General features: G+C 51.5%; 1 protein-coding gene across 8 annotated transcripts in view; it reads right to left on the reverse strand.

Annotated features, from left to right (window-relative positions):
- The window catches only part of VWA5B1 (von Willebrand factor A domain containing 5B1), a 68,574-nt gene extending 46,441 nt beyond the window's left edge, over positions 1 to 22,133 (reverse strand). For 3 of the 8 annotated variants that reach the window (XM_054540447.1, XM_054540443.2, XM_054540450.2), the window contains exons 1-3: positions 21,920 to 22,110; positions 2,398 to 2,562; positions 170 to 322 (exon numbers count right to left, since the gene is read on the reverse strand). In XM_054540447.1, the coding sequence (XP_054396422.1) occupies positions 170 to 322; positions 2,398 to 2,536 (292 nt within the window). In that variant the 5' untranslated portion in view covers positions 2,537 to 2,562; positions 21,920 to 22,110. Of the gene's footprint in view, positions 1 to 169; positions 323 to 2,397; positions 2,563 to 9,904; positions 10,070 to 21,919 lie in introns of those variants that run through there. The other 5 variants (XM_054540431.1, XM_054540416.1, XM_024257559.2 and 2 more) reach the window with 4 other exon arrangements.
- Positions 22,134 to 23,395: the final 1,262 nt, after the last annotated feature.

The following is a 23,395-nucleotide window of genomic DNA, read 5'->3' on the forward strand; positions in this document are numbered from 1 at the left end:
CATTATTGGCCCAAGGTGGCACAGGATTCCGTCCAAGATTCCTGACTAGTTCAGTGCTCTTTCTCCCTCATATCCCACTGCTATCCTTGCAGTCGGCCTGAGGCTCCAGCCCAGGCAGCCTCTGGCTGGCCAAACCCAGGTCCCGCTGCAGCGCTTCTCCTTTCCTTACCTGTGACTGTTGGGGATCGAACATGGGAGGCATCGAAGTGGCCGCTCTCCAGCTTGGCTTTGTCCTTGATCTGTACCGTCACGACACGGTCGGCAATGACTGCCTCAAAGCCAATCACCGTGGTGCACTCATCCAGGGGGTACACAAAGAGGCCTGTTGGAGCAGGGCCCAGCATCGCGGGGTGCCCCAGGCCCACCCTGCACACCCCTTGCCTGGAAGGAACCTGAACCCTTGGCCTGCCCATTGGGTGGTGCCCACTGCCGCTTAGTGGATGCTGAGAGGCCTCGGCAGGGAGCCAGACTGGGACCTCCCAGCTCTGGGACCAGGTGGGTAAGCACAGCGACAGGGCCAGCTCTTATTTTGCAGGTGTGTGAGACTGGTGTGGCCAGAACTTCTGATTTTCCAAGAGAGGGAAAACATGGTTTTTTATGGGACTTGTGTGGGCCTCATATAGCACATCTGTGTGGTCAGTTTTGTCCATGGGCCACAAGTTTGCCACCTGTGGCATGGAAGATTGGGGCTCTGGAGGAAGACTAGGGTTCTAATCCAGACCCCATCATGTTTTCTAGCCAGGTGACCTTGGATAAGACGCTTAGCTTCTCTAGGCCTCCTAGATAATGAAACCTAATTCCCAGGGTTGTAGTGAGAATCGAAAAATAGGCACCATTTATTAAGCCACGTGCCACACATTATTATATCTTAGTGCTTCTCAAACTTTCGAAGCTCACGAATGACCTCAGATTTTGTTAAAATGCAGATTCAGATTCAGTAGCTCTGGGGTAGGGCCAGATATCCTGCAGTTCTAAGCAGCTTCTGAGTAATGCTGGTGGCTGGGGATCACATTTACAGTGTTAAGGTCTTATTTTATCTACTCTCTTAATATCGGAACAGCACAATGCTGGGTCCGGGGTGAGCCTCTCACAAACCCCGACCTCCACTCCCTCTGGGCCTCAGTCTCCTCATCTGTAAAATGGGGGCACTTGTTCCTTCTGCATGTGGAAAGCCAAAGGGCTGTTGGAAGTTATTTGGTATTTAGACCCCTGAGTCCGCAGGTGGATCCTAATTTAAGTCACCCTCTCTAGGTCTCCTTGAACACAGAACAGGGCCATTTGCCCTGCCCAGGAGATTTCTAAGGGGAAGAAAGTTTCCCTGCAGCTCCCTTTGGGTAGTGTTGGTCCTCAGGGCAGCCCTGCAGGGGTTTCAGAACCTCAGGTGGGGCTGAGGTTTGGTCACCAAAGGTTGGTAACCAAAGACATGAAGTTTGGTGGTTATGAGGCCCCATCACTGCGGATAGGAAGGGAATCCTGGCCGGTGCCCTCCTAGCTTTCCCACAATTCCCCTCCTGAAGTGGAAGGAGAGGAGTTTGATTTACAAATGACTCTGGCAGGCCAGTGTGACTCCACATCCCAGACTGTGGTTCATATTCACAGATGGTTTCTCAGTCCACAAAGTCCTGCCTTCTGTATTACCTCATCTGCTCCACCACAATCCAGGGCATCTGGACAGCAGAGAGGAGCATAGTGATTTTGAGGGGGCGGCAGCTTCCCCAGGGTCATAGGAGCAAGAACCATGGCTAGGAGTGGAGGCTCCTGGCTTTGACTGAGTCTTGATGCCTCTCCTCTTGTGAGGCTCCCTGGAGAAAGTGTGGGACTGATCAGTGGACAGTGTGCCTTGTGGACTGTAAAAGTGTGGGGACAGTCTGGCGCTGTGGCTCATGCCTGTAATCCCAGCCCTTTGGGAGGCTGAGGTGGGTAGATTGCTTGAGCTCAGGAGTTCGAGACCAGATTGGGCAACATGGCAAAACCCCGTCTCTACAAAAAATGCAAAAATTAGTTGGGTGTGGTGGCACATGCCTGTAGTCCCAGCTACTTGGGAGGCTGAGGTGGGAGGATCTCTTGAGTCCGGGAGGTGGAGGCTGCAGTGAGCCGTGATCGCACCACTGCATTCAAGCCTGAGCAACAGAATGAGACCCTGTCTCAAAGAAAAAGAAAAGTGCAGGGACAATTGGCTGGGGCTGAATCCAAACCTCCTCAGCTCAAATCCTGACCCTCCTTGCTATTAGCTTTGAGGCCTGCAAAGCAGAAATAGTCTCACCATTTTACAGATGGGGAAACAGACTCGGAGGGGTGGCATGACTTGCCTAAGGTCAGTCAGCGAGTAAATGTCAAGACAGGGATTCAATGTGGAGGAGGGGGTGGTCCCGGGGAGGCCCCAGCAGGTGTCCTTACCCTGGAAGGGCTGGACTTCCAGGTTGCCATAGGTGAGGGAGGCAGTTAAGCCCAGGGCATAACCACTGACACAGGAGGTGACATCAGATGCAGTGAGGGGCAGGGCTGCCCCCGTGATCCAATTCAGCAAGCCGGGCATCCCACTGGCTACTCAGCCTTCAGAACCTACGAGACACAGGAAGGGCAGGAAGTGGGAAGAGGCTCCCCCAGGTCCCCTCAACCTAGTTTTCCCATTTCAGACACCCCCAAGCAGTCAGAGCATCATTGTTTTCATTTTCCCCAAGAACTTCCCAGTTCCTGGGAAGGAAGTGACTGCAGGATAACTACCAATCTTCCCTGAGAAGAGGAGAAGTGGCCATTCTCTTCCTTTCATTTTACAGGTAGAGAAACAGAGGCTTGAAAGCATGTGACCTGCTGGGATTCACTCAAAGCATTGGCGCACAATCAGGGCTAGAGCCCAGGAAGCCTTATGTTCAGCCTGGAATTCTCCCCAACAGACCATGTGGGGAGCGGAGGGGAGTCGAGGGGCTCAGGCTCTGACCCCATCCTCTGTGCATCCCATAATCCCTAAGCCTCAGATGTTGCCTCTGCAGAATGAAGGCGTTGGAATAGCTCACCACGTCCCTCCTTCTCTGACTTCAGTGAGGCTGCCCAATGCAGTGAACACTTGGTAGGTGAGGGCCAACCCCAATAGTCACCAAAGAAAGGGGAGCCACAGTCTTCCAGGTGTAGAGGCCAAAACCTGGGAGTCATTCCTGCACCTCCTTCTCACCACCTCCCCGCCGCCCCCCGCAACACACACACAGAGCCAATCCATCGCCAAGACCCGTGTGTCTTCTCTGGAAAAGCCCTTGTATCCATCCACATCCTCCCTTCATGGCCACCAGCACCCTGTCCCAGGCCACCACCACCTCTGCCTGGACTGCAGTTCCTGATCTGCCTCTTGAATCTATTCTTGCCCAAGAATCCATCTTCCACCCACTGGCCAGAACAAACATTCTGGACGCATAAACTGGACAGGTCTCTTCTACCCCACTACCCTCTTCTACCCACCAATGGGTTCCCTTGCTTCTTGGACAGAGAACCAAAGCTTAAGGTGGCCTGAGGCTCTATGGGGTTGGGCCCCTGCTGGCCTCTCCAGCCCAGCATCACCACAGTCCCCAAACACACCCTGTGGGTCTCAGCAGTTTCCCCTCTGGACACGTGTCCTGTTCCTTCCATCCCTGTGCTTGCTGCTCCTCCTGGAAGGCCCACGTCACGCCCATTTTTAAACTAGTAACCCCCTACTCATCCTTCATGGTCAACTCTGGTCCTCTCTGCAGGGAGGCCAGGCCAGTGTGCCCAGCATCCTCCGTCATCCCCCCACAGAGCTGAGTTTCTCTCCCCAAGAATATCTCTATCCATTTGTTGTGCTGCATTCTGTTTCTGAGCAATGTCTGTTACTCTCTGTTTCCCGTTTGAGCATAGGTGCTACATACGTGGGCACGGGCCACATCGACTTTGGTTTCACCTTGATTCGACTTTGGCTTCACAACCCCCTTTGTGTTGATTGAATGAATAAGAGATGCATGGCTTTCATCCTTGCAGCATGAAGGCTTCCATAGCACTTCTCAGGACCACGTCTCAATGATCTAGGGCCTCCCAAGACCCCCGCCCAAGTAATCACATGCCTTGAAGAAGTGGGGTGGGAATGGGAAGCAGAGTCAAATGAAGGGTGTAGGATAGAAGTTTGAGGTCAGATTCCCTCTGGTTTTCCTGTCTGCGGGGTAGGTGCCAGGCAAATCTTCCCTGGGCTGGTAGCCTGCTGCCCTTTATTTGCAAGGCTGTTCAATGAGTGCTGAGTACCCTGCTCTTTCTCAAAGAAGGGACTGTTTCCCCCTGGGTCCTCTCCATGTCCCCAGCTGAGATCCTTAGGTGCTCCCCCACACCCCGGCACCCCGCCAGGCCAGCAGTGGCTTTTTAATTATGTTCTCCCTCTGGGCTCAGGCCCAGACAGCTCTGGGCTTATCTCCTGTCGGGCTGACTGACAGCAGCAGGCAGATAAAGAGCCGGGAGGGAACTGCTGTCTCCCCAAGTGGCCTTCTCTCAGGAGATCTCTCTCCTGGTGGCCAGAGCAAAGCCTGGCAACTTCAAGGGGGTGGGGAGGCAAGATGTGAGGGTGCTGGACAAGATGGTGGCCTTCATTTCCTGACAGAGCCACATCCCCCCTCCCAATGTTCACTCCCCCCCAGTCCCCCTGCATCCTGGTTCGCTCTTGTCTGGAATGCTGATTGGGGAAGGCAGCCTTAGGGAGCCAGCACCCAGACATGCAGCGATCCCAGACCTCAGCTCCAGTCCACCTTGGGGTGAGATTCTGCCGAAGGCATCTTATCCAACCCAATCTACCCACACTGTCCCTGGCCCAGGGAGCGGGGCTTAGATGAGGGACATCTGATAACGGACGGCAGACTCCTTCAGCATTGACCCTTTAGAAATGTCATGCAGTTATAAAAAAGCACAAAAGCATGTCCTTTGCAGCAACATGGATGCAGCTGGAGGCCATTAGCCTAAGCGAATAATGCAGGAACAGAAAACCAAAAACCCCATATTCTCACTTGTAAGTGGGAGCTTAACTTTGTATACTCATGGACACAAAGATGGCAATAATAGACACTCGGGACTACTGGTCGGGGAGGGAAGGAGTGGGGAAAGGGTTGAAAAACTAACTGTTGGGTATTGTGCTAATACCTGGGTGATGGGATCAGTCATACCACAAAACTCACCATCATGCAATATATCCATGTAACAAACCTGTATATGTACCCCCTAAATCTAAAACAAAAGTTGAAATTATCTTAAAAAAGCATACACACGCACACACACACATGCACACAAATAAAAAACCAAAATCTATATTTCAAAAAAAAAAAGAATGTCAGAATCCCTTGGAAATAATAAACTTTAAATCCTGTAGGGGCCTGGTTAATGCAAATTTTTTATCAATTCATCCAGCATTGATAAGCACCTACTGTATTCCAGGCCCTGAATTAGCCACTGGCTATACAAAGATGAGACCCAGCCCAAATGGCAAGGAGTTTATAATCTAGCAGCAGAGGAAATGTGGGATTGGGGAAAGGTCATAGCAATGACAGTGGGAATTTATTAAACAGTGAAAATGTGCCAGGCATATATATTATCTCATTTAATCCTCATAAAACCTTCTAAGGTATTATTCTTCTGCAGATGAGGACAGTGAAGCCTCAAGGGAGTGTGCTGGCTTTGGATGTGGGTTTGGGGTGCCTCAATGGCACACAGGTAAATGGGTGTGCATGTAGGACTTTCTCCTGGGAGGGGCCCAGGGCCATCCCCATGAGAGACGGGGACCATGAGGACCAGAGTAGATTGTGCTGAGTGTCTTCCCTTCCAGCTCTGTCCCAACCTGGGCCTCAGGTGGGCACGGGCCACAGGAAGCATCCAGGGACAAGGACGAGGCCATGGCATCTCCGGGTCAGGGTGTGGGAAGCCAAGGCTCAGTCTTAGGAATGGTGTCTGGTGTGAGTGGGGCTTGTCAAGTGTGTGAGGGTCAACACTATGTTTACCTTCCCCACCTCCTTCCTCAGTGTGCCAGACATCATGTCTTTGCCGAGTTCCTTGACTTTTGGGATGCGACATCTGGAAAAGAGCTGGTGAGGTGAGAGAAACCAGAAAGGGATTGAGTGGAGCTGGCAGAAGGGGCCTGGCAGAAGAGGGAGGGCCTTAAAGAACAAGGGAGGGAGGACTGGGGAGGGCAAGAAAAAGGATTTTTCAGAAGGAGTGCCCGGAGTTATAAATTGGATCCCCTCTCATATTCTCTAAGAGGCACATAGAAAGATTGGAATGATTTGAGGCTCTGGACTGTGTTTTCCTGATGAAACGTTGGGTCAAACCTGGATGCTAAGAGTTCTATATGGCTTAGAGGAGGTTCCTGGTGTGCCTGTTAAATACCAACACTTTTGTGATGGCCTAGAGATGCTAAATCCCAAATGGTTGCTGTCCTTCTGGGCAGGACATTATTCATATTTATGCCTGGCACATAATAGGTGCTCAATCAATATTTCTAAAGTGAAATGAATGAATGAGTGCCAGCAGCCTCCCAAGGACACTGAAGGACACCAGGTGCTGGGGATGCAGTGGGAACAGGCAGGTGTGAGTAGAGCTACTAATGGAAGAGACAGCCAGTAAATAAAGACAGAAGTTCACGATCTGGCCTCTTCTTGTCATCCCCACTGCAGCAGCCACATTGTCCCCTTGCAGTCTATTCCCAGTGGAGCAGTAAGAGTCGTCCTTTGAAGACAAGGATCCAGTTGTGTGACTCCATGGCTCAAACTCCCTGATGGCCGCCACGTCCCTCAAGCCCCCATTGATCTGAGCCCCTGCTGGTTTCCCTTCTGACCACCCCCTTAATTGATTCACTCCAGCCTCTAGACATGCACGTGCTCGTGGCTCGCTCCCTCACCCCTTCACGTCTGCTCAGGTGGCACCTTCTCAGGAAGGGCCCTGAAAACCTGCTTTAAAATTGCACCCCTCTCCTCCTTTCCTTCAGATCCCTCATCCTGCTCTGTTTGGAGTTTTTTCCATAGCATGACTCTCCAATGTATTATGTAGAAAACATTTATTGCATTTATTGCTTTTCATCTGCCTCCTTCCACAAGGGCAGGTATTGGGGCCTGTTTTTCTCATCGATGCATCCTTAGTACCTTGAACTATGCTTGACCTCATAGAAAGGGGTGAAACATATCTGTTGAATGAATGCATGGATCCATATGTCATCACAATGCCAGGCTGGTCATTTCTGGGTTTTTCATGGGTTCCGCTGAGGGAGAGATATCCTCTGGCCATGAGGTCAGGCGCGGCTCCACAGAGAAGCTATGGAGGTTCAATCTGTTGGGCTCCCATTCCAGTTTTTACCTGCCTGCCCACCACAGGTGCCACCCGTCTTGTAACAGGCCGTCAACCCACGGGGGAAGCTCTGTAATTCTGTGCCCCTGAGTCAGTTCCTGGCCACTGCCCACCTCTCCAAACCTCCCCCTGTGTCATCTACAGCTGCCCCTGCATGGCCAGCAAACTCCCCCAGATCTTGTGCCTCTCCTGAAACTCTCTGTGTCCTTGGTCCCAGTTGCTGCTCCAAGACTGTCACTCTTCTGTCCTCCTGTCAAAACCCTTCTCCTTGGGGGGCTGATGCATTTTGGCTATCCCATCCTTGTGGCTTGCCTTCTCTAAGGTCTCAATCATACTCCTTTAGTCAACACTTGGCGCTTGGCTCATGACTTCCTCTGTTTCCCAAGCCCTGCCATCATCTCAGGTGACTTGAGCATCCTTGGGAACAGTGCATCAACAACCTGGGCATTTACCCCTTGATCCTGCATGTCAGCAACCTTTGCTTCCTTCCCAGCTCAGCCTGCATTTCCACTCCCATGCCTTGAACTTCACATACCATCTGTGATGGGTCCATCTTCAAGACCATTTGCTCATTCCTAAAATTGCAACCTCCCAACACTTTCCAGCTTCCTTTCTTTGTTTTTTTCCTTAGCACTTATCACCATCTGACATAATATATATCTTGCTTATTTATCTTGTTTAATGTGTCTCCTAACTCTCCAAGGTGTAATCCCTGTGAGGGCCAGGATTTTGTTTTAGTTTATTCACTGCTGTATCCACTGCCCACAGAGTAGTGCCAGGCACATAGTAGATGCTCAATAAGTATTTGCTGAATAGATGAAATACCACTCTGAGTGCTTTACATATATGATTTTCAGCATCTCTCGGAGGTAGGTACTCTTATTATCCTTATTTGATAAACGAAAATACCAAGGCTTGAAGAGGTGAGGCAACTTGCCCATGGCCACACAGCCAGTAAACAATGAGGCTAAGAGTAAACCAAAGTAGAAGGACCATGTGCTTAAACATGAGGGTACACCATCTCCTGCGCTGAGCTTCCCCCAAGCCTTGTCACCTCTGCCTGAGCGAGTCTTGCAATCCTCTCTTCTCTCTTCCTGTTGCTGCTGCTTCACTGATCTCCCCTAGACTGTATCATCTCCTACCTGTTCCTTCAACCTCCAGGCTGTTTCCCTTCTGGTCTCCTCTGTCACCACACACACACAGACGTGCACGCGCGTGCACACACACACACACACGCGTGCACACACACCTCCATTTTTCCTGAGTGTAATGGCTTCCCATTGATTTTGTCCAAAAGAGTAAGTCAAACATCTAATGTGGCATTCAAGGCTCTCCCCATTGGGTCCCCGTCTCTCTCCAGTGCCACCGCCCTCCACGTTCTACATGCTCGCCTTCCTCCAAACACACTGACCCTCTCACCATGCCCTGAACACGTCAGGTTCTTTGCCACCCTTTGCCTTCTCTGCCGTCAAAGTCTTGTTCATCTTTCAAGGCTTAGATCCACCTCCTCCAGGAAGCCTTCTCCTTCTCTGACACTCCAGTCCATCAGACACGCTCTCCTTGGGGCTTCCATAGCCTTTGGGCCCTTGTCTATCACACCCCACATCCTGCGGCACTGTAACCACTCATCTGCAATGGCTTTATCTTCCCATGGGGCTGTGAGTTCTGAAAGAGCAATGGCTGCACCTCCTCCTTTGCCTTGTTCCAGCTCCCTGGATTGTGCTTGGTTTGGACAAGGGCCTCTGAATAGGGGCATCTACCAGGTTCTAGTGCTTTACAGGCATTGCTAATACATCTACTCCCAATTTCCAGGTTCGGACGGAGGTCCAAAAGCCATCACACAGCCAGAGAGTGGCCAAGCTGAATGGAAACCAGCCCGGACTCCAAAGCCTGCTCTTTCCCCTGCTCAGGCTGCTTCCCAGTTCATGCTGAGCACAGGAGGGAAGAGAGTGCTGGGGCCCTGCTGGCTTCAGCCATCACAAGGGAGGTGGAGGTGGCAGGGGGCTGTGTCAGGGCTCCTGGGGTCAAGGAGAAGGCCCTCATGCTCCTCTTGCTGGGGGATATTTGCTTTTCAGAAAGAGATTGAGAAGGCAGAAACTTGCCCGTGGGGTAGTGGTTAGGGGTGCCTAGGTCCCAGTCTCTGGGGAACTGCCTGAGGTTAGAGTTCCTGGGATGGCCACTTTTATAGTAATTGGCCCAGTCACTCTGCTGGGCTCTGCCACTCACATTTTGCGTGTTCTTGAGCAAGTTACTAAACCTCCGTGTGCCTTAGCTTCCTCCAGGTCTGAGCTGGGAAGGTCCCATGGGCCTCTGCCTAGCATCTGCCTTAGCAAATCCTGACCCTGACTCTGATCTTATTGCTGAAATCTACCCTTTCCCTTGCATCCCCCGCACATTGTTGTCCCAGAAACATGTTCCTCCCACCTGCAAAGCCCATTCTGGAAGCAACTCACCCTCAACCTGGCCTGATCCCTCCCAGATGCTTCTCCATAGAGTTGGGGTCCCCTAGCTGTGTGGGCTCAGCCAGGCCTGGGCTAGACGAAGACTGTGAGCCCACAAGCAATTCTGGGCTTGCCACCTGCCCTCTTACCTGGGGCTAGGGGCCTTTGCTTCTTTTCTCATCTCCAGCCCCTCTAGGAAGTCCTGCTTTCATAGCCCCTTTAGAAGCCTGTGCTGCAAGGGCCACCCAATCACAGATAGCACCAACACTCTTATCAAAGTGGGGCCAAGTCGGTAGGTTCTCTGGATCTGGTCTGATTGTTCTAACCTTCTAGAATTCTGGGCTTCTCGTATTCTGGTCTCTTTCCTCTAACCTCCCCGCGTAGGCCTATATCCAGCCAACATGGGTAACAAATCCCTGATTGTGAGGCCCACCCTCACCCCGTTTACCCCATGCTCCAGCCAGTCAAGACCTCTTGCTATGCCTCCAAACAAGGCTGACTTCTGCTACTGCTATCTCTTCTGGCACTGTGGGCTTTGCCAGGAATGCTGTCTCCACCTCTCCCTCCTTAGCCATCCTTCAAGGCCAGCTTCAATGCCACCACCTCCATGGAGCCTTCTCTGGGTCCTGCATTGCCTAAGATTGCCCCCTGCCACCAGCACAGTCAGCACCACTCATGTTATTTGTCTCATCATCCATGTGCCGTGTGTCCATTTAACAGACCTATATGGAGGACCTGCTCTGTGCCAGACACTGCTAGGCTGGGCTACTGCAACGACCAAGAAGTACAGGGCCTCTGCCCTCAGGCCTTGTGTCCTGTCCCCCACCCACCCCAACCAGGAGCAGTTAGTCCCCAGAACTTGAGACAGGATACTCTGTCTCTCCTCAGTGTCTGGCCCATAGTTAGTGCTTAACAATGAATGTATGGCATGTGCTCTATTGGTTGAACGAATGAGTCAGTGGCCAAATAAATAGAATGAAATGTGCCATGGGGTGGATATAGGACTTGGCTACGGGTTCATCTAAAGAATCTAACAATGGGAGAAATTTATTTCAGCCCAGAGCCCATGAGATTCTATCCTGGAGATAGCTGTAGTCTCCTTTGGTAGGGGCTGGGGGTTGGGGGAGTAGTCAAAGTACAGAATGCTCAGGCTTCTCAGTGCTTTGCGTCCTCACACTGCCTTAGAGACCTGGAGTCCAGCCAGTTGAGATGTCCTGGACAGTCAGTCTGGACAGGAGGCTGGGGCCAAGCCACACACGGTGTCTGGGGCTTCCAGCTAGAAGACTGTGTTTAGGCCTGCTGAAGAAGGGAGAAATAGGCACATCCACATTTGAAAAGATAAATGAGGGCCATCTATCTGGGCTAAGCGTCTGAAAAGATGCTTGTCAGATTAGATCAACGAGGAAGTGGTTTACATATACAGAAATTGCGCCGTGCTGGTCCACTGGGGGGCCCAGTAAGATTCCTGCGTTGGAGCCTCTGCTCACTGAGGGTCACTCAAAAATGCGCCCACACATCGCTGGGAAAATTGGGCTTTATTACACAAATTCAATGTACACCCACCTTTCCAGGGGCATGTTTGCAAGGTGAGCTCACCCAGCCGAGCTGCCAGCATCCCTGTGGCTCCACTGAAAAGCACTAAGTAAATTCTCTATGTGGCTTCAAGCCTTGTCCCTGTCTCCAGCACACAGCTCTCCATGTGCTGAGGGGCTCACCGGCTGGTGGCTCAGAGGGAGAGCTGTTTTTGAATCCAGCCACTGCCCCTCTAGAGCTACTCTGTTGCAGTGGGGCTCCTAGGGAGTTGAAGAGTAAATCCTTGTGCTGTGCCTGCTGGCAAAACCTCGAAGTGGTAAAGTGACAGGCTAGGAAGTAAATTCCTGCCCCTGGAACCTGCCTTTCCTTTTCCTTCTCCAGTGTTCTCTCATTGGATGTTTCTTTGAAATTCAGTTTCACCCTCTGTATAGTGGGCAGGTAAAAATGTCTTCTCTTTCTTAGGGTTATTGAGAAGCTTGCAAGGGAGACACTGCCCTATAAAATGTCTGCCTCAGTTTCTGGTCCGCAGTAAATGTTGGCCATTGCTTTAATTCCCTTTTCTCTTTGGGTTATCCTCCCGGCTTCACTCTCTCACCCACTATGACTGCATCTGTGCACCTGAGCTTTTGGCATTTCCCCATGGTGGTTCTGGCCACCTACAGCCCTCAGACCTGTCACCCAGCCATCCCAGGGCCCCCTGCCTAGGTGTTGGCTAAAGAATACATTCATTGCCTTCCCTTCTTTCTGAGGTCCCAGAGCAGTTTGGGCCAACCTGTGAGTGAGACTGCTTCCCCGCACACACTGCGCCCCCTCCACAGAGAGGCTTTGTGGGGAGGCAGAGGGCACTGGACTGGGAGTCAAAGCGCCCCCTGGCCTGAGTAAGAGCAGCTGGCTGGCAGGTGCACTAACTCAGCCTGTTCTGCCAGCTCTGCCACCAACTGCGTATGAACTCCAGACTGGGACCCTGCTGTCATGCATATGGTCTGTCCATACCTCTTGGGCCTGGACGGAGCACAGCTGGTGGGGCATAAAGATTGGTGGGGTCTTAAGACCCTGGGGTGGGGGTCAAAGCTGTACTTCTTCCTTGTTATGGTTCTTAGCACATGGAACAGTGCCTAAAACAGTTTTCAAAAAATATCAGCTAACACATATTGAGCCATGAGTAGATGCCAGTTAGTGTTCTAAGTGCTTTTCATGAATTAGTTCTAGTAGCCCTCGGGACAATCCTATCAAGAAGGCAAGGCTATTATCCCCATTTTGCAGAAGAGGAAACTGAAGCCCAGGTTGGTTACATTTCTTGGTCAAGGTAATACATTTGTAAGTGGTGGAGCTGGTGGTGGGATTTGGACTCCACCTTCAGAGATCGAGCTCCTAACCACAAAGATTCATCACCCTCTATACTTATTTGCTGAATGAATACATGAATGACCTGGAGAAGGTCCTTCCCACAGGGTCCCTCTGGGCTCTGAGTACTGGCATCTTTATCTAACAACAAGAGGAGGTGCACCTGGAGAATTCATCCCACCCATCTCTTCAGATTGACAGTCCAGGGTCTCAGCTGCTCTGAGAGACAACCCATATCAGGACTGAAGATGTATACTCATTCCTCATGCGCCCCGCCCAGTTGAAGGGATCTGTGTGTCTGACTACTTAGTCTCTTCTCAGAGGTGGCACTGTTTCCTGAGTGCCAGGGGGATTTTCACGCTGAATCCCCAGAAAGACCCTATGAAGCAGCTCATCCTCACTTTGCAGCAGAGGAAACCAAGACCTAGAAAGGTGAAGAAAACCTCAGGGTTACACAGTGAGTGGGTGTAGAGCCAGGATTTGAATCCAAGCATCTGGTCCCAGATCCTGGGTTGTTAATGGCACCCCCCCTGCTGCCTGCTCCTTTCCAGCGAGGTCCAGGTGCCCAGGCTGAGTTAGTGCACCTGCCAGCCAGCTGCTCTTTTGCAGGGCCTGTGACCCCTCCACACCGACTGCGGCAAACCCCCAGGGCTCCACCTCTCACTGGCTCCTGCCCTTTTGCTGTGCTTTCTAGGAGTGGGGAGGTGGGGGTAGGAGTGGGGAAAGGAGACAGCATCTTCCCCATGTTTTGAGTGGGATAGTGGATCAGTACCCTGGCTCTCTCTCCTACCAAATCAGCACACTAGAGATGACTCCCATTTTGAAGTCATTTCAACAAGACGCCACTGGAGGCTGAGCGCGGTGGCTCACGCCTGTAATCCCAGCATTTTGGAAGGCTGAGGTGCGTGGATCGCTTAAGATCAGGAGTTTGAGACCAGCCTGGCCAGCATGGTGAAACCCCGCCTTTACTAAAACTACAAAAATTAGCCAGGCGGGGCATCAGGCGCCTGTAGTCCCAGCTACTCAGGAGGCTGAGGCACGAGAATCGCTTGAACCTGGGAGGTGGAGCTTGCGGTGAGCTAAGATCGCACTACTGCACTCCAGGCTGGGCAACAGAGTGAGACTCTGTCTCAAAAAGCAAAAACAAAAACAAAACAAAAAACAAAACTGGAACACAAGGGACACACAAAGAGGCCTCAGAATGGATCTCATGGGGCATCTTACTGCAGGAAAACCTTGGGCAAGGTTGGTATTGCCCCCTTCTTGGGCTCCAGCTGGTGCAGAACCAGCCGAAGGTTAAGAGGGAAGGGAGAGACAGTTGGAGAGGCTGCATTTAGAATACCGAGTTTCCCACTGCCAACCAGGTCTAAGGAGGCAGGGTTTTAGGGTTTAGAGGTTCCCGACACTTTGCACAAACTCCTCCATTGGGTCGTGGGCACTGTGCTAAGAAAGTTATGTGGATGATCACACGGATCCCTCATAACCCTGTAAGTGCAATCTTTCTTTCTTTTTACAGGTGATCTGAGTGAATATAAGAGAGGTTAGTAAAACTGCCCAAGGTCATAAAGCTAGGAAGGGATGACTCTGGGAACTGAACCCCGGGCGTTTCCATTCCAGTGCCTCTGCATTTACCACTATGCCATAGCAAAATCCATGGTAATGATATCCCACATCCCCAGAGGCAAGAGAAAAGCCCTCTCTTTGAGAGTCCCAGGTACGACATGGGGTTGTCAGCAACACAGACTAAACCAACCAGGGACAAGGAAGCAGAGAGAGGAGGCCAGCTGCAGAGTCCCCCTCGTCAGCCAGCCTGGGCATCAGGAGCTCCTCAGGCTCTAGGAATTAGGCTCAAAGCCAGGCTTTGACTTGTAGCACTGGGTGACACAGGCAAGCTACTTCACCTCCCTGACCTCAGTTTTCTGATCTATAAAAGGGCACAGAAGTAGAGCTCACCTCCCTGCCTCATGATGATGAGAAGGAGGACTGTGGGTAAAGTGCCAGGCACAGTGCCTGGCTGACTGTGAAGGTGAGCTGGTGGCTTTGCCTTGTGTAGGGAAAGGTGGGATGTGGGGATAAAGCTAATCAAGGCCAGACTTCCTGATAGGCTTGTAAGGAATCTTTTAGAAATGCAGTATCTTAGAAAAGTCTTCAAGAATTCAAAGGAAAGGATTAAAAATGATGGAATTGTATGTATTGAAGAGGCTGTAGCCCCTGACCAGCTTACCCTTTCAAATTCATCACTGAGACTGGGCAGGGTGGCTCATGCCTGTAATCCTACCATTTGGGAAGCTGAAATGGAAGGATTGCTTGAGGCCGGGAGTTTGAGACCAGCCTGGGCAACATATGGGGACCATCTCTACACACATACACAGAAATTAGCTAGGTGTGGTGGCACACCTGAATCCCAGCTTCTTGGGAGGCTGAGGTGGGAGAATTGCCTGAGCCCAGGAGTTCCAGGCTGCAGTGAGATATGATCATACCACTGTGCTCCAGCCTGGGAGACAGAGTAAGACTCTGTCCCCCCACCAAAAAAAAAAAAAAAAAAAAAAAAAAAAAAAAATCCACCACCGAGTCATGAAAGTAATCATAATGAGCCTTCATAGAAAGCAATTTATAATTAAAGCACTTTCACATCCATGAATTAATTAGGGCTCTATGAATAGGGGCAAAATAAGGATTATTATCCCATTTTTAAGGATCAGGAGACTGAGGCTCAGAGGGGAAATAGCACAAGAGGATTGTAGCTTCCAGGGCAGAACTTCCTCTGTGAATAGGGGACCTGCTACTTTGCTGTGCTGAGGCAGAGGCCAATCCTGCTGGCCACCAAGCATTCAGATCTGCTGGTCAGCCCTGAGTGCTAGTGGTCAGAGAAGGAGGGCTAAGATCCTTGAAGGGACTCAACCAAAGATGACCTTTCCTTTCTCCTGTATTTCCTATAAGTATTCTGATCAAGGCTATGATGCGCCGCTCTTGAATAAGGCTGCATGTGATCTTCATGCAATTGTACAGATCTTCTGCCTTATCCTCCGCTGGGTGCATGGTAAGCTGCAGCTCCCAGCTTCCTTGAAGGCCTAGATGTGCCTCTGGCTTCAGCCAATGAAATGTGTGGAAGTGACGTGTGTCACTTCTGGGTGGAAGCTTTCAAAGCCAGTGTGTGCTTGCCCATGTCATGTTCTCTGCCACAGCGATCATGGAGGAATGTGCCCCTGAGGAGCCTCCATTAGAGGCATGGCCTACTTTGGACATGGAGCAAGAGCAGGAATTACGTTGCTGCTTTTTTACTGCAGCGTAGCCTAATCTAACTTGGCTAGTACAGCCATGAATGTTTGGGTCTTTGAGCAAAGGTGATGGTCCCAGGAATAGAATCCATGGTATCCAAAGGGAGTAAGAGATGGAGGAAGGTGAGATTGGCCAGTGGGTCCACTAGAATATAAGCTCTAGGAAGACAGAGATCTTTGTATATTTTGTCAACAATTGTATTCCCAGTGCCTTAGAAGAGACACTGACAATCAGCAGGTGCTCATTAAATGCTGAATAAACTAATGAATGACTTGAGGTGAGGCAGGCAATGCAGAAGCAAGAGGCCTGAAAGGCAAAAGTGAATAGTTCTGGAAAGAACTCCATAGTCATTCATTCACAAACTCCACAAGCATTAAACACTTATCATGAGAGATCCGCATGTTAACCCAATAATTTGACCAGAAAAAGCCCACTGTAAGTGAATCCACTTAAAACAGAGACCAACGTGTCATAGGAAAGGGTGAATGAAGAAAAGATTTCAGTTGGGATTTCATTTTGAAAAATGAGACTAAAAATATGAAAACAGAACCTTATGTTGGACCAAAATAAGATTATAGTTACAACCATGTGCCAAAACTTTCAGTCCTCAAAGGACAAATCAAATATTGATTGGTTTAGCAGGGCATGGTTTTCCTGAACAACATTATATGCTAGCATGATGTGACATTTTTAAAAAGGTCGTATTTCACTGTCACAGCATAATGATTACAGTTTCTTATCATGAACTCATTGTTGTCCATATTCTCTTCTGTCATTCTCTGGCCTAAATGCCAGGTTCTCATTCATCTATGGCCTTGTGTAGGACTAGGAGTCCTCCAATGTCCTCTTTGATTGGCCTCACTAACTCCCACAACTTTCACATGATGTCAGTTTCACCGTGCAATCCTTTGGCTTTGTATGATCAGCTGCTTACCCCACCTGACGGAGAAACTGATGGACATGGGTATCGGGTGAAGGGCAGGGATCAACGCTGGTTCTGAGCAAGAACAGACATTTATTCAGGGACTACTTTTGTAAGTGGACAGTCTATTCACGTTCTCTATTAGGGTGACATTTTAAAAAACCTACGACCTTGGCCGGGCACGGTGGCTCACGCCTGTAATCCCAGCACTTTGGGAGGCTGAGGTGGGCGGGTCACCGGAGGTCAGGAGTTCGAGACCAGCCTGGCTAACATGGGGAAATTCTGTTTCTACTAAAAATACAAAAAATTAGCCAGGCTTGGTGGTGCACACGTGTAATCCCAGCTATTCAGGAGGCTGAGGCAGGAGAACCACTTGAACCCAGGAGGCGGAGGTTGCAGTGAGCTGAGATCGCACCATTGCACTCCAGCCTGGGCAACAAGAGCAAAACTCCGTCAAACAAACCAACCTACAACCTCACATCTATGGGGTCACAGATAATGATTAAGCAGACCCCTCCATGGGGCCTGAATAAGGAAAGGGAGATACTACGGCGAACCAGGTAGACCCATCTCCTGCCCTCCAGCCACTCCCTCAATGGCCGCATTCTAGGCTGGGTTGGGACCATCACTCCAGCTGCCTGCCCTGGCCCTGGGTCCTGTCTCTGTCTCCACGGTGGCACCCATGGAAGGAACCTCTTGGCAGAGAGTCCTGCACCCAGCAGTTTGATCCTTATTGTGGTCATAGGAATAGGGAGAAGAGCTTTGTGCTGAGACACCTGGGGACTCTTGCCTTAGGAAGATTCACAATGCACGATCTAGCAAAGGGTTTTCAAACTGGAGACGAGGATCCTTCCATTCCAGACCCCAGTGAGGATTCAAGAGGTGAGATTTCAATTTCTCAGGCTTGTTAATTTGTCTTCCTGAGATCTTGATCTGACCACGGTGCTTCCCTGCTCTGGGACTGTTCATAGTCTTCACTAAGCCTGACTTGTTCACGTCAAATTCAGCTCCGCCCCCACAATCCCCCTTTGCAGCCTGATTCCGTATTTCTCTTCCACTCTGACTCTGTGTTCCAGACTAGAATATGTGCTCTTCCCCAGACCAGACCTCTGTGAGCCTCAACTTTGCACCCTTGTTTATGTTTCTCCCTCAACCCAGAGCCCTGTGATCCCATCTCTGTGTTTTGAAACCTACTCATCCTGCTGGGTCCTTTCAAACCCACCTCCTCCCTGAAGCCTTTCCCCACCCCTTTACCTAGGAGTGACTGTTCCCTCCTCTGGGCATCTAGGATCCAACTTTGCTCAGCTAAATCCTGCTGTAACAATCTCCATGCATGGAGCGGTCTTAAGTTCTCTTCTAGAGGGTGGCACTGCTGTTTGCTATTGCTAGCTCTTTGAGCTCTCCGAGACTCAGTTTTATCACCTGTAAAGTAAAGATTAGTAAAACCTCATGGGAGGCCGGGCATGGTGGCTCACGCCTGTAATCCCAGCATTTTGGGAGGGTGAGGCAGGTGGATCACTTGAGGCTGGGAGTTTGAGACCAGCCAGACCAACATGGAGAAACCCTGTCTCTACTAAAAATACAAAATTAGCCTGGCGTGGTGGTGCATGCCTGTAATCCCAGCTACTTGGGAGGCCGAGGCAGGTGAATTTCTTGAACCTGGGAGGCAGAGGTTGCGGTGAGCCGAGATCATGCCGTTGCACTCCAGCCTGGGCAACAAGAGTGAAACTCCGTCTCAAAAATAAATAAATAAATAAATAAATAAAACCCCATGGGTAAGGCACCAGGTAAGGGAATGACACAAGGCAAGGAAGAAACTAGGTACTACTCTTTGTCCCTTTTTCCCCCACCCCCGTGTCTAACTGTTCCTTCTCTGCTAGTTTTGCAGGCTCATCCTTGGGGCCAGGACTATAGAGATGCAAGTGACCAGCCGCTGAAGACAAAAATTCCTCCAGGTTCAGACTTGCCCTGCCCTGCTTTGATGCATAAGCAGTTGACTCAATAAAGATGTGCCTCTGACCCAGCCCTTGCCTCTGTGCCTCAAATCCAGAAGCTCTTCTCCTGAGTGCTATTTTGCATAAGCTTGGGTAATTGATGACCATTGGTCTCCCCACTTGAGACTGCAAGCCTCCTGAGGACAGAGACACAACATCCTGCCCAGAGCCCAGCATGAAGTGGGCGCCCAGTGATCCGATGGTTTTCATTCCTTTCCCTATTTCCACCCTTTCTTGTCTGTTGATTCAAACTGACACTGATGGACCAAGACCTCCTGCCCCTCCCAGCCCTGCCTGCACTCACACTCCGGTTATGTGGGAAACAGTTCCCTGTTCCTCTCTGCCCATCCACGTAGTCACATCCATCCATTGCTTCCTCCAAATCCCCACTCTAGTGTCACCTCCTTCAGGAAGCCTGCCTAGCCCCACACAGAACACCGCTGATCCCAATTCCCTCTCCCTAAGAAATCCAGGAACCCAGAGGGTTTCATAGGATGAGAAGACTTGTGCACCTCTGGTGACCTGGAGTCATACTCAGTGAAGTGACCCCACTGGGCTGTTCCCAGTTCCCCCAGGGATATCTGTCAGCTTCCTGTTTAGGTGACCCTCTTCTTGGCCTTGGTCAAGCTCCTTCCCAGGCTGACTGGAGCAAGGACGCCTGTGAGACCATGAGAAACCTGTGTCTGCATAGCCTGGTCATTGGTCACTCGAGGTTGTGTTGTAGAGGGAACCATCAGGAGTACCGCGAGAAACCCAGGTAAGTATTTAGCAGAGACGACAGCTGGTATCTGACAAGGAGCCCCGGCCAGTGGCCTGGAGGAGTGCTGTCCCTGAGCCCCTGGGTGCCTCTTCCACTACCCTCCTTTCCTCAGAGCTGTCCCTTGTCCCCATGGAGCTGGCCTCTCACAGAGCCATAAACAGCATTTGCATCATTGTCTGGTAAGGAGAGGCCAGCCAGTCAGTGAAGGTGCTGGCTTGGAGCAGAGCCTGGAGCAAAGCCGCAATGAGTGAGACAGAGGAAGCACAAAGGTGCTTCTTCCCTCTGGGCCCAGGGGCTGCCAGGTGAGTAGGGGCCGCAGGGATGGCTGAGTGGGTGTCCTAGCCCCTTGGAACAGAACACCGGTGTCATCACCCTGGGTGGGGCTCCCTGTCTTCTACCTCCTCCCCCCAGCCAGGACAACTTTATTAACAGCCTAATCGCCAATGTCTAGAGCACCTTCTGAGAGCTGCGTCTGGCCCAGATCTGGGGCTGGTCTTCACCCCATTTTCTGTGAGGTCACAGATCCTGAGTTTCCTAATCCCTGAAGCTGAGGAGGCTGCTCAGAGCCTGAGCCATTTCCAGGTCAGGAGCCTTGGCCCATCTCAGGCCAGCAAGGCAGTGGGGTCTGCAGGCCACCCACCTGGGCACAGTGACCACCAGCCCTGCACCATCACCTGGATGGGGCTGGATTGGAGACAACTGAAGCACTATCCCTGAAGACAGATGCCAGCCAAGGCTGGGTGATGAGGGCCCCACAGCCACATACCAGACCTTGGGGACCCTGCCCAGCAACCTTTGGGTCAAGTTCAACTCACAATCCTCTGCATGTGCACACGTGTGCACACACACACTGCACTCTTAAATCCCTGCACAGCAGCAAACACAGGGTGTCCCCCACATGCACCCACAAACATGTAAACACATTTATATACACACACAGACCTGCTTACCAACTCATGTAGTTCTCCGATATACATCACTACCCTCCAGGTAATCCCCTTACACACACATGCCCCAATATACCTTTCAGGAGCATATGCCTGCATGCATCACACACACACACATGCACATGTGCTCAGCCCCACTGGCCAACCCAGCTGACCACAGAGCCTTGTGGCCTCACGGCCTCTTCCCAGGAGCAGGAGGACCGGAGCTCATCTAGACTCCTTTGAGCCTTGTCCAGTCCCCATGAGCTGGCTGGGTTTAGACAGGTGAGCCCAGGGAAGGGGCCGCGCCTCAGCAGAAAAGACTTACTTCCTATGTCTAAAAAAAAAAGAAGGAAGGAGGTAAGGAAGGACAGGAGGGGGGGAGCAAAGAAAGAGAGAGAGAGAAAGAAAGAGAGGGAAAGAAAAGGAAAGAGAGAGAGAGGGAAAGAAAAAGAAAAAAGAAAGAGAGAAAAAGAAAGAAAAAGCAAAAGAAGGAACAGGGTTAGTGGAAGAGGCAGGATGGTGTGACGCCTGTTGCTCTTCAGAAGGGAGGAGGGAATGGTTCTGGCCCCCGCCCCACAGGCCTCCTTCTGCTGCTGTGGTGCCGGCGGGAGCATGGGGTGGAACTGTTGGGGCTGCCGCAGATGTTATGGTGGAACTTCCAGTGGAGGCTTGATGCGTTAGCAGGCGCCACACTGCACCCGCTGCTGAGTTCCTCTCCCCTAGCCGCCTCCCTCTGCCCGAGGACCTTTTCTCCTTCCCCTCTTACCTTGCAGGAGCCCAGGGACGCGGGGCTCAGGAAAGGGTGTGCGCTTGGCCGGTGGCTCTGGGGACGGTCACAAGCTGCGGGGCATCCGAAGGGCAGCAGGCATGAGCCCGGCTGCCGGGGTGGGCACCCTGCAGAGCTCCTGACTGCCCCAGAGCTCTGGAGGACAGACGAGGGATGATGGGGGACTGACCAGGAAGTGGTGGAAACAGGTGGCAGGGACGGAAGGTTGAGAGAGGGAGGAAGGAGGCAGAGACAGAGAAGAGAGAGACAGACACAGAGAGAAGGAGACGCAGAGACTCACACACAGAAAGCAAACAAGAAAGAGAAGAGGGAGCAGGAGAAGGGGTGGGGAGGGAGAGAAATAGAGGAGACAGACAGAAAGAGAGAGAGAGAGAGAGAGAGAGAGCTGGACCTGAGTAGCAACATGTGGCCATGCTCCCTCACTTCTTATGCTGAAGCATCCTGGGCTCCTCCCCATGGTGCCTGACACAGTGTACACACCCTGACACACATGCCCATAGACACACAAACTCACCACACACACACACACACACACACACTCATGCATGCGCTTGCCCACCCAGAGCAGCCCCCTTGTCCAGCCTCTCCTCCTCACACAAGTGGGGCCAGCCCTTACCTTACCCCAGAAGCAACACGTGTCTGGGTACACACTCCCTCTCTCCACTGCCACAGTGACTGCCTTCTGCACCCAGCACTGCTGGAGGTGCGGTCCGGGGCTGGGCTCCAGTGCCCAAGCCCTGCGCCTGCTGCCCTGGCAGCTGGCTTGATCAATGCCCACATTGCAATAGCTGTTTAGGTGGCCTGCAGGAAGCCGAGCCATTTGTTTTGTCAGAGCGTAACCATGACAATCACACCATATGCACACACCGCTGGTGCTGTTTCCCCACCCCTCGCCCTTCCCTCCCCTCTTCTCTGGAGCACAGGAGAAAGCTGGAGGCCACTTAGCAGCCTCAGCTAATCCCTGCTGGGGCTGCAGGAAAGGGCCTGGCCGGTGATAACAGTCCTGCGGGCAGCTCCTCCCTGGGGAGTGGGGCTGCCTCCAGGGTATTTCAGCACTGTGCAGAGTCTGCCTTCCCCAGGGGTACCTACTGCCTGTGCAGGAGCTGGCCCCTCTATATCTCCCTGCCCCCCAGCAAGTTGATTTTTTAGCCAAGTGTTACAAGCTGCCAATCCATTCTCCCCAGTGAGGCCACGGTATAGTGAACAGACTGCATTGGTGACTGTGGTCACAGGCAGGTCCTCTGCCGGGGCCTTTGGTCATGCCTGTTCACCCTTAGAGTCCCAAGCCATCCCTTGCTGCCCCTGGCCATGCCAAAGCCACACGGGAAATTGCTAGGATTCTAGGTGCAGCTCCTGGAGGCATCAGACTGGAGGTCTGGCCTTTGGAGATACAAAGTTGGGTAGCCCAGAGAGCCAGGGGCTTCTCATAATCAAGGAAGCCAAGTGGCCAGCTGGGTTAGGACTGCAAAATCTAAATTCAGAACCTAGAGTTAAAGAGTTCCAAGTTGAGAGATGCTTCAGAGGTACAGGATGGAGCAAATCATCACACATCTCACTTAAGCCTTATAAAAATCCTCAGGAAGAGGGCCTTTCTTCCAGGTTGACAGAGAAATTGTGATTCGGAGAGGCAGAGTGACTTGCTGAAGGTACACAGCCATGAAATGACAGAGCAGGGATTCAAATTCACAGTGATCCCAACAACGGAAACTCCACTGTATCTTATTGGCTTTTTATAGCTGTCACTGTGCTGGGCACCACACACATAGCCTGGAAGAAGTGCATCTCACTCATTCTGTACCAAACACTGGGAGGTGGATGCTATGCTATGTTCATTTCAAATATGAGTTCAGAGAGGTGACGTGACTTTCCTAAGGCCACACAGGATGTAGAAGAGCCAAAGTTGGAACCCAGGTCTGTCTGATGCCACCTCTCCACCCTACCTCCTTCTCCACACAAGAGGCTTCATCTGGGACAGATGATCAGCCCCTCTCCTGGACTCTCTGCCTAAGGAGAGAGGAGCCTGAGGATAGGATAGGGGTAGTGGGTGGATGCAATGGGAAAAGGGAGCACAGATGTCAGGTGGGGTGCAAGA

The sequence above is a fragment of the Pongo abelii genome, chromosome 1 (genome assembly GCF_028885655.2).
Source record: "Pongo abelii isolate AG06213 chromosome 1, NHGRI_mPonAbe1-v2.0_pri, whole genome shotgun sequence".
In the NCBI taxonomy this organism is placed as follows: Eukaryota; Metazoa; Chordata; class Mammalia; order Primates; family Hominidae; genus Pongo; species Pongo abelii.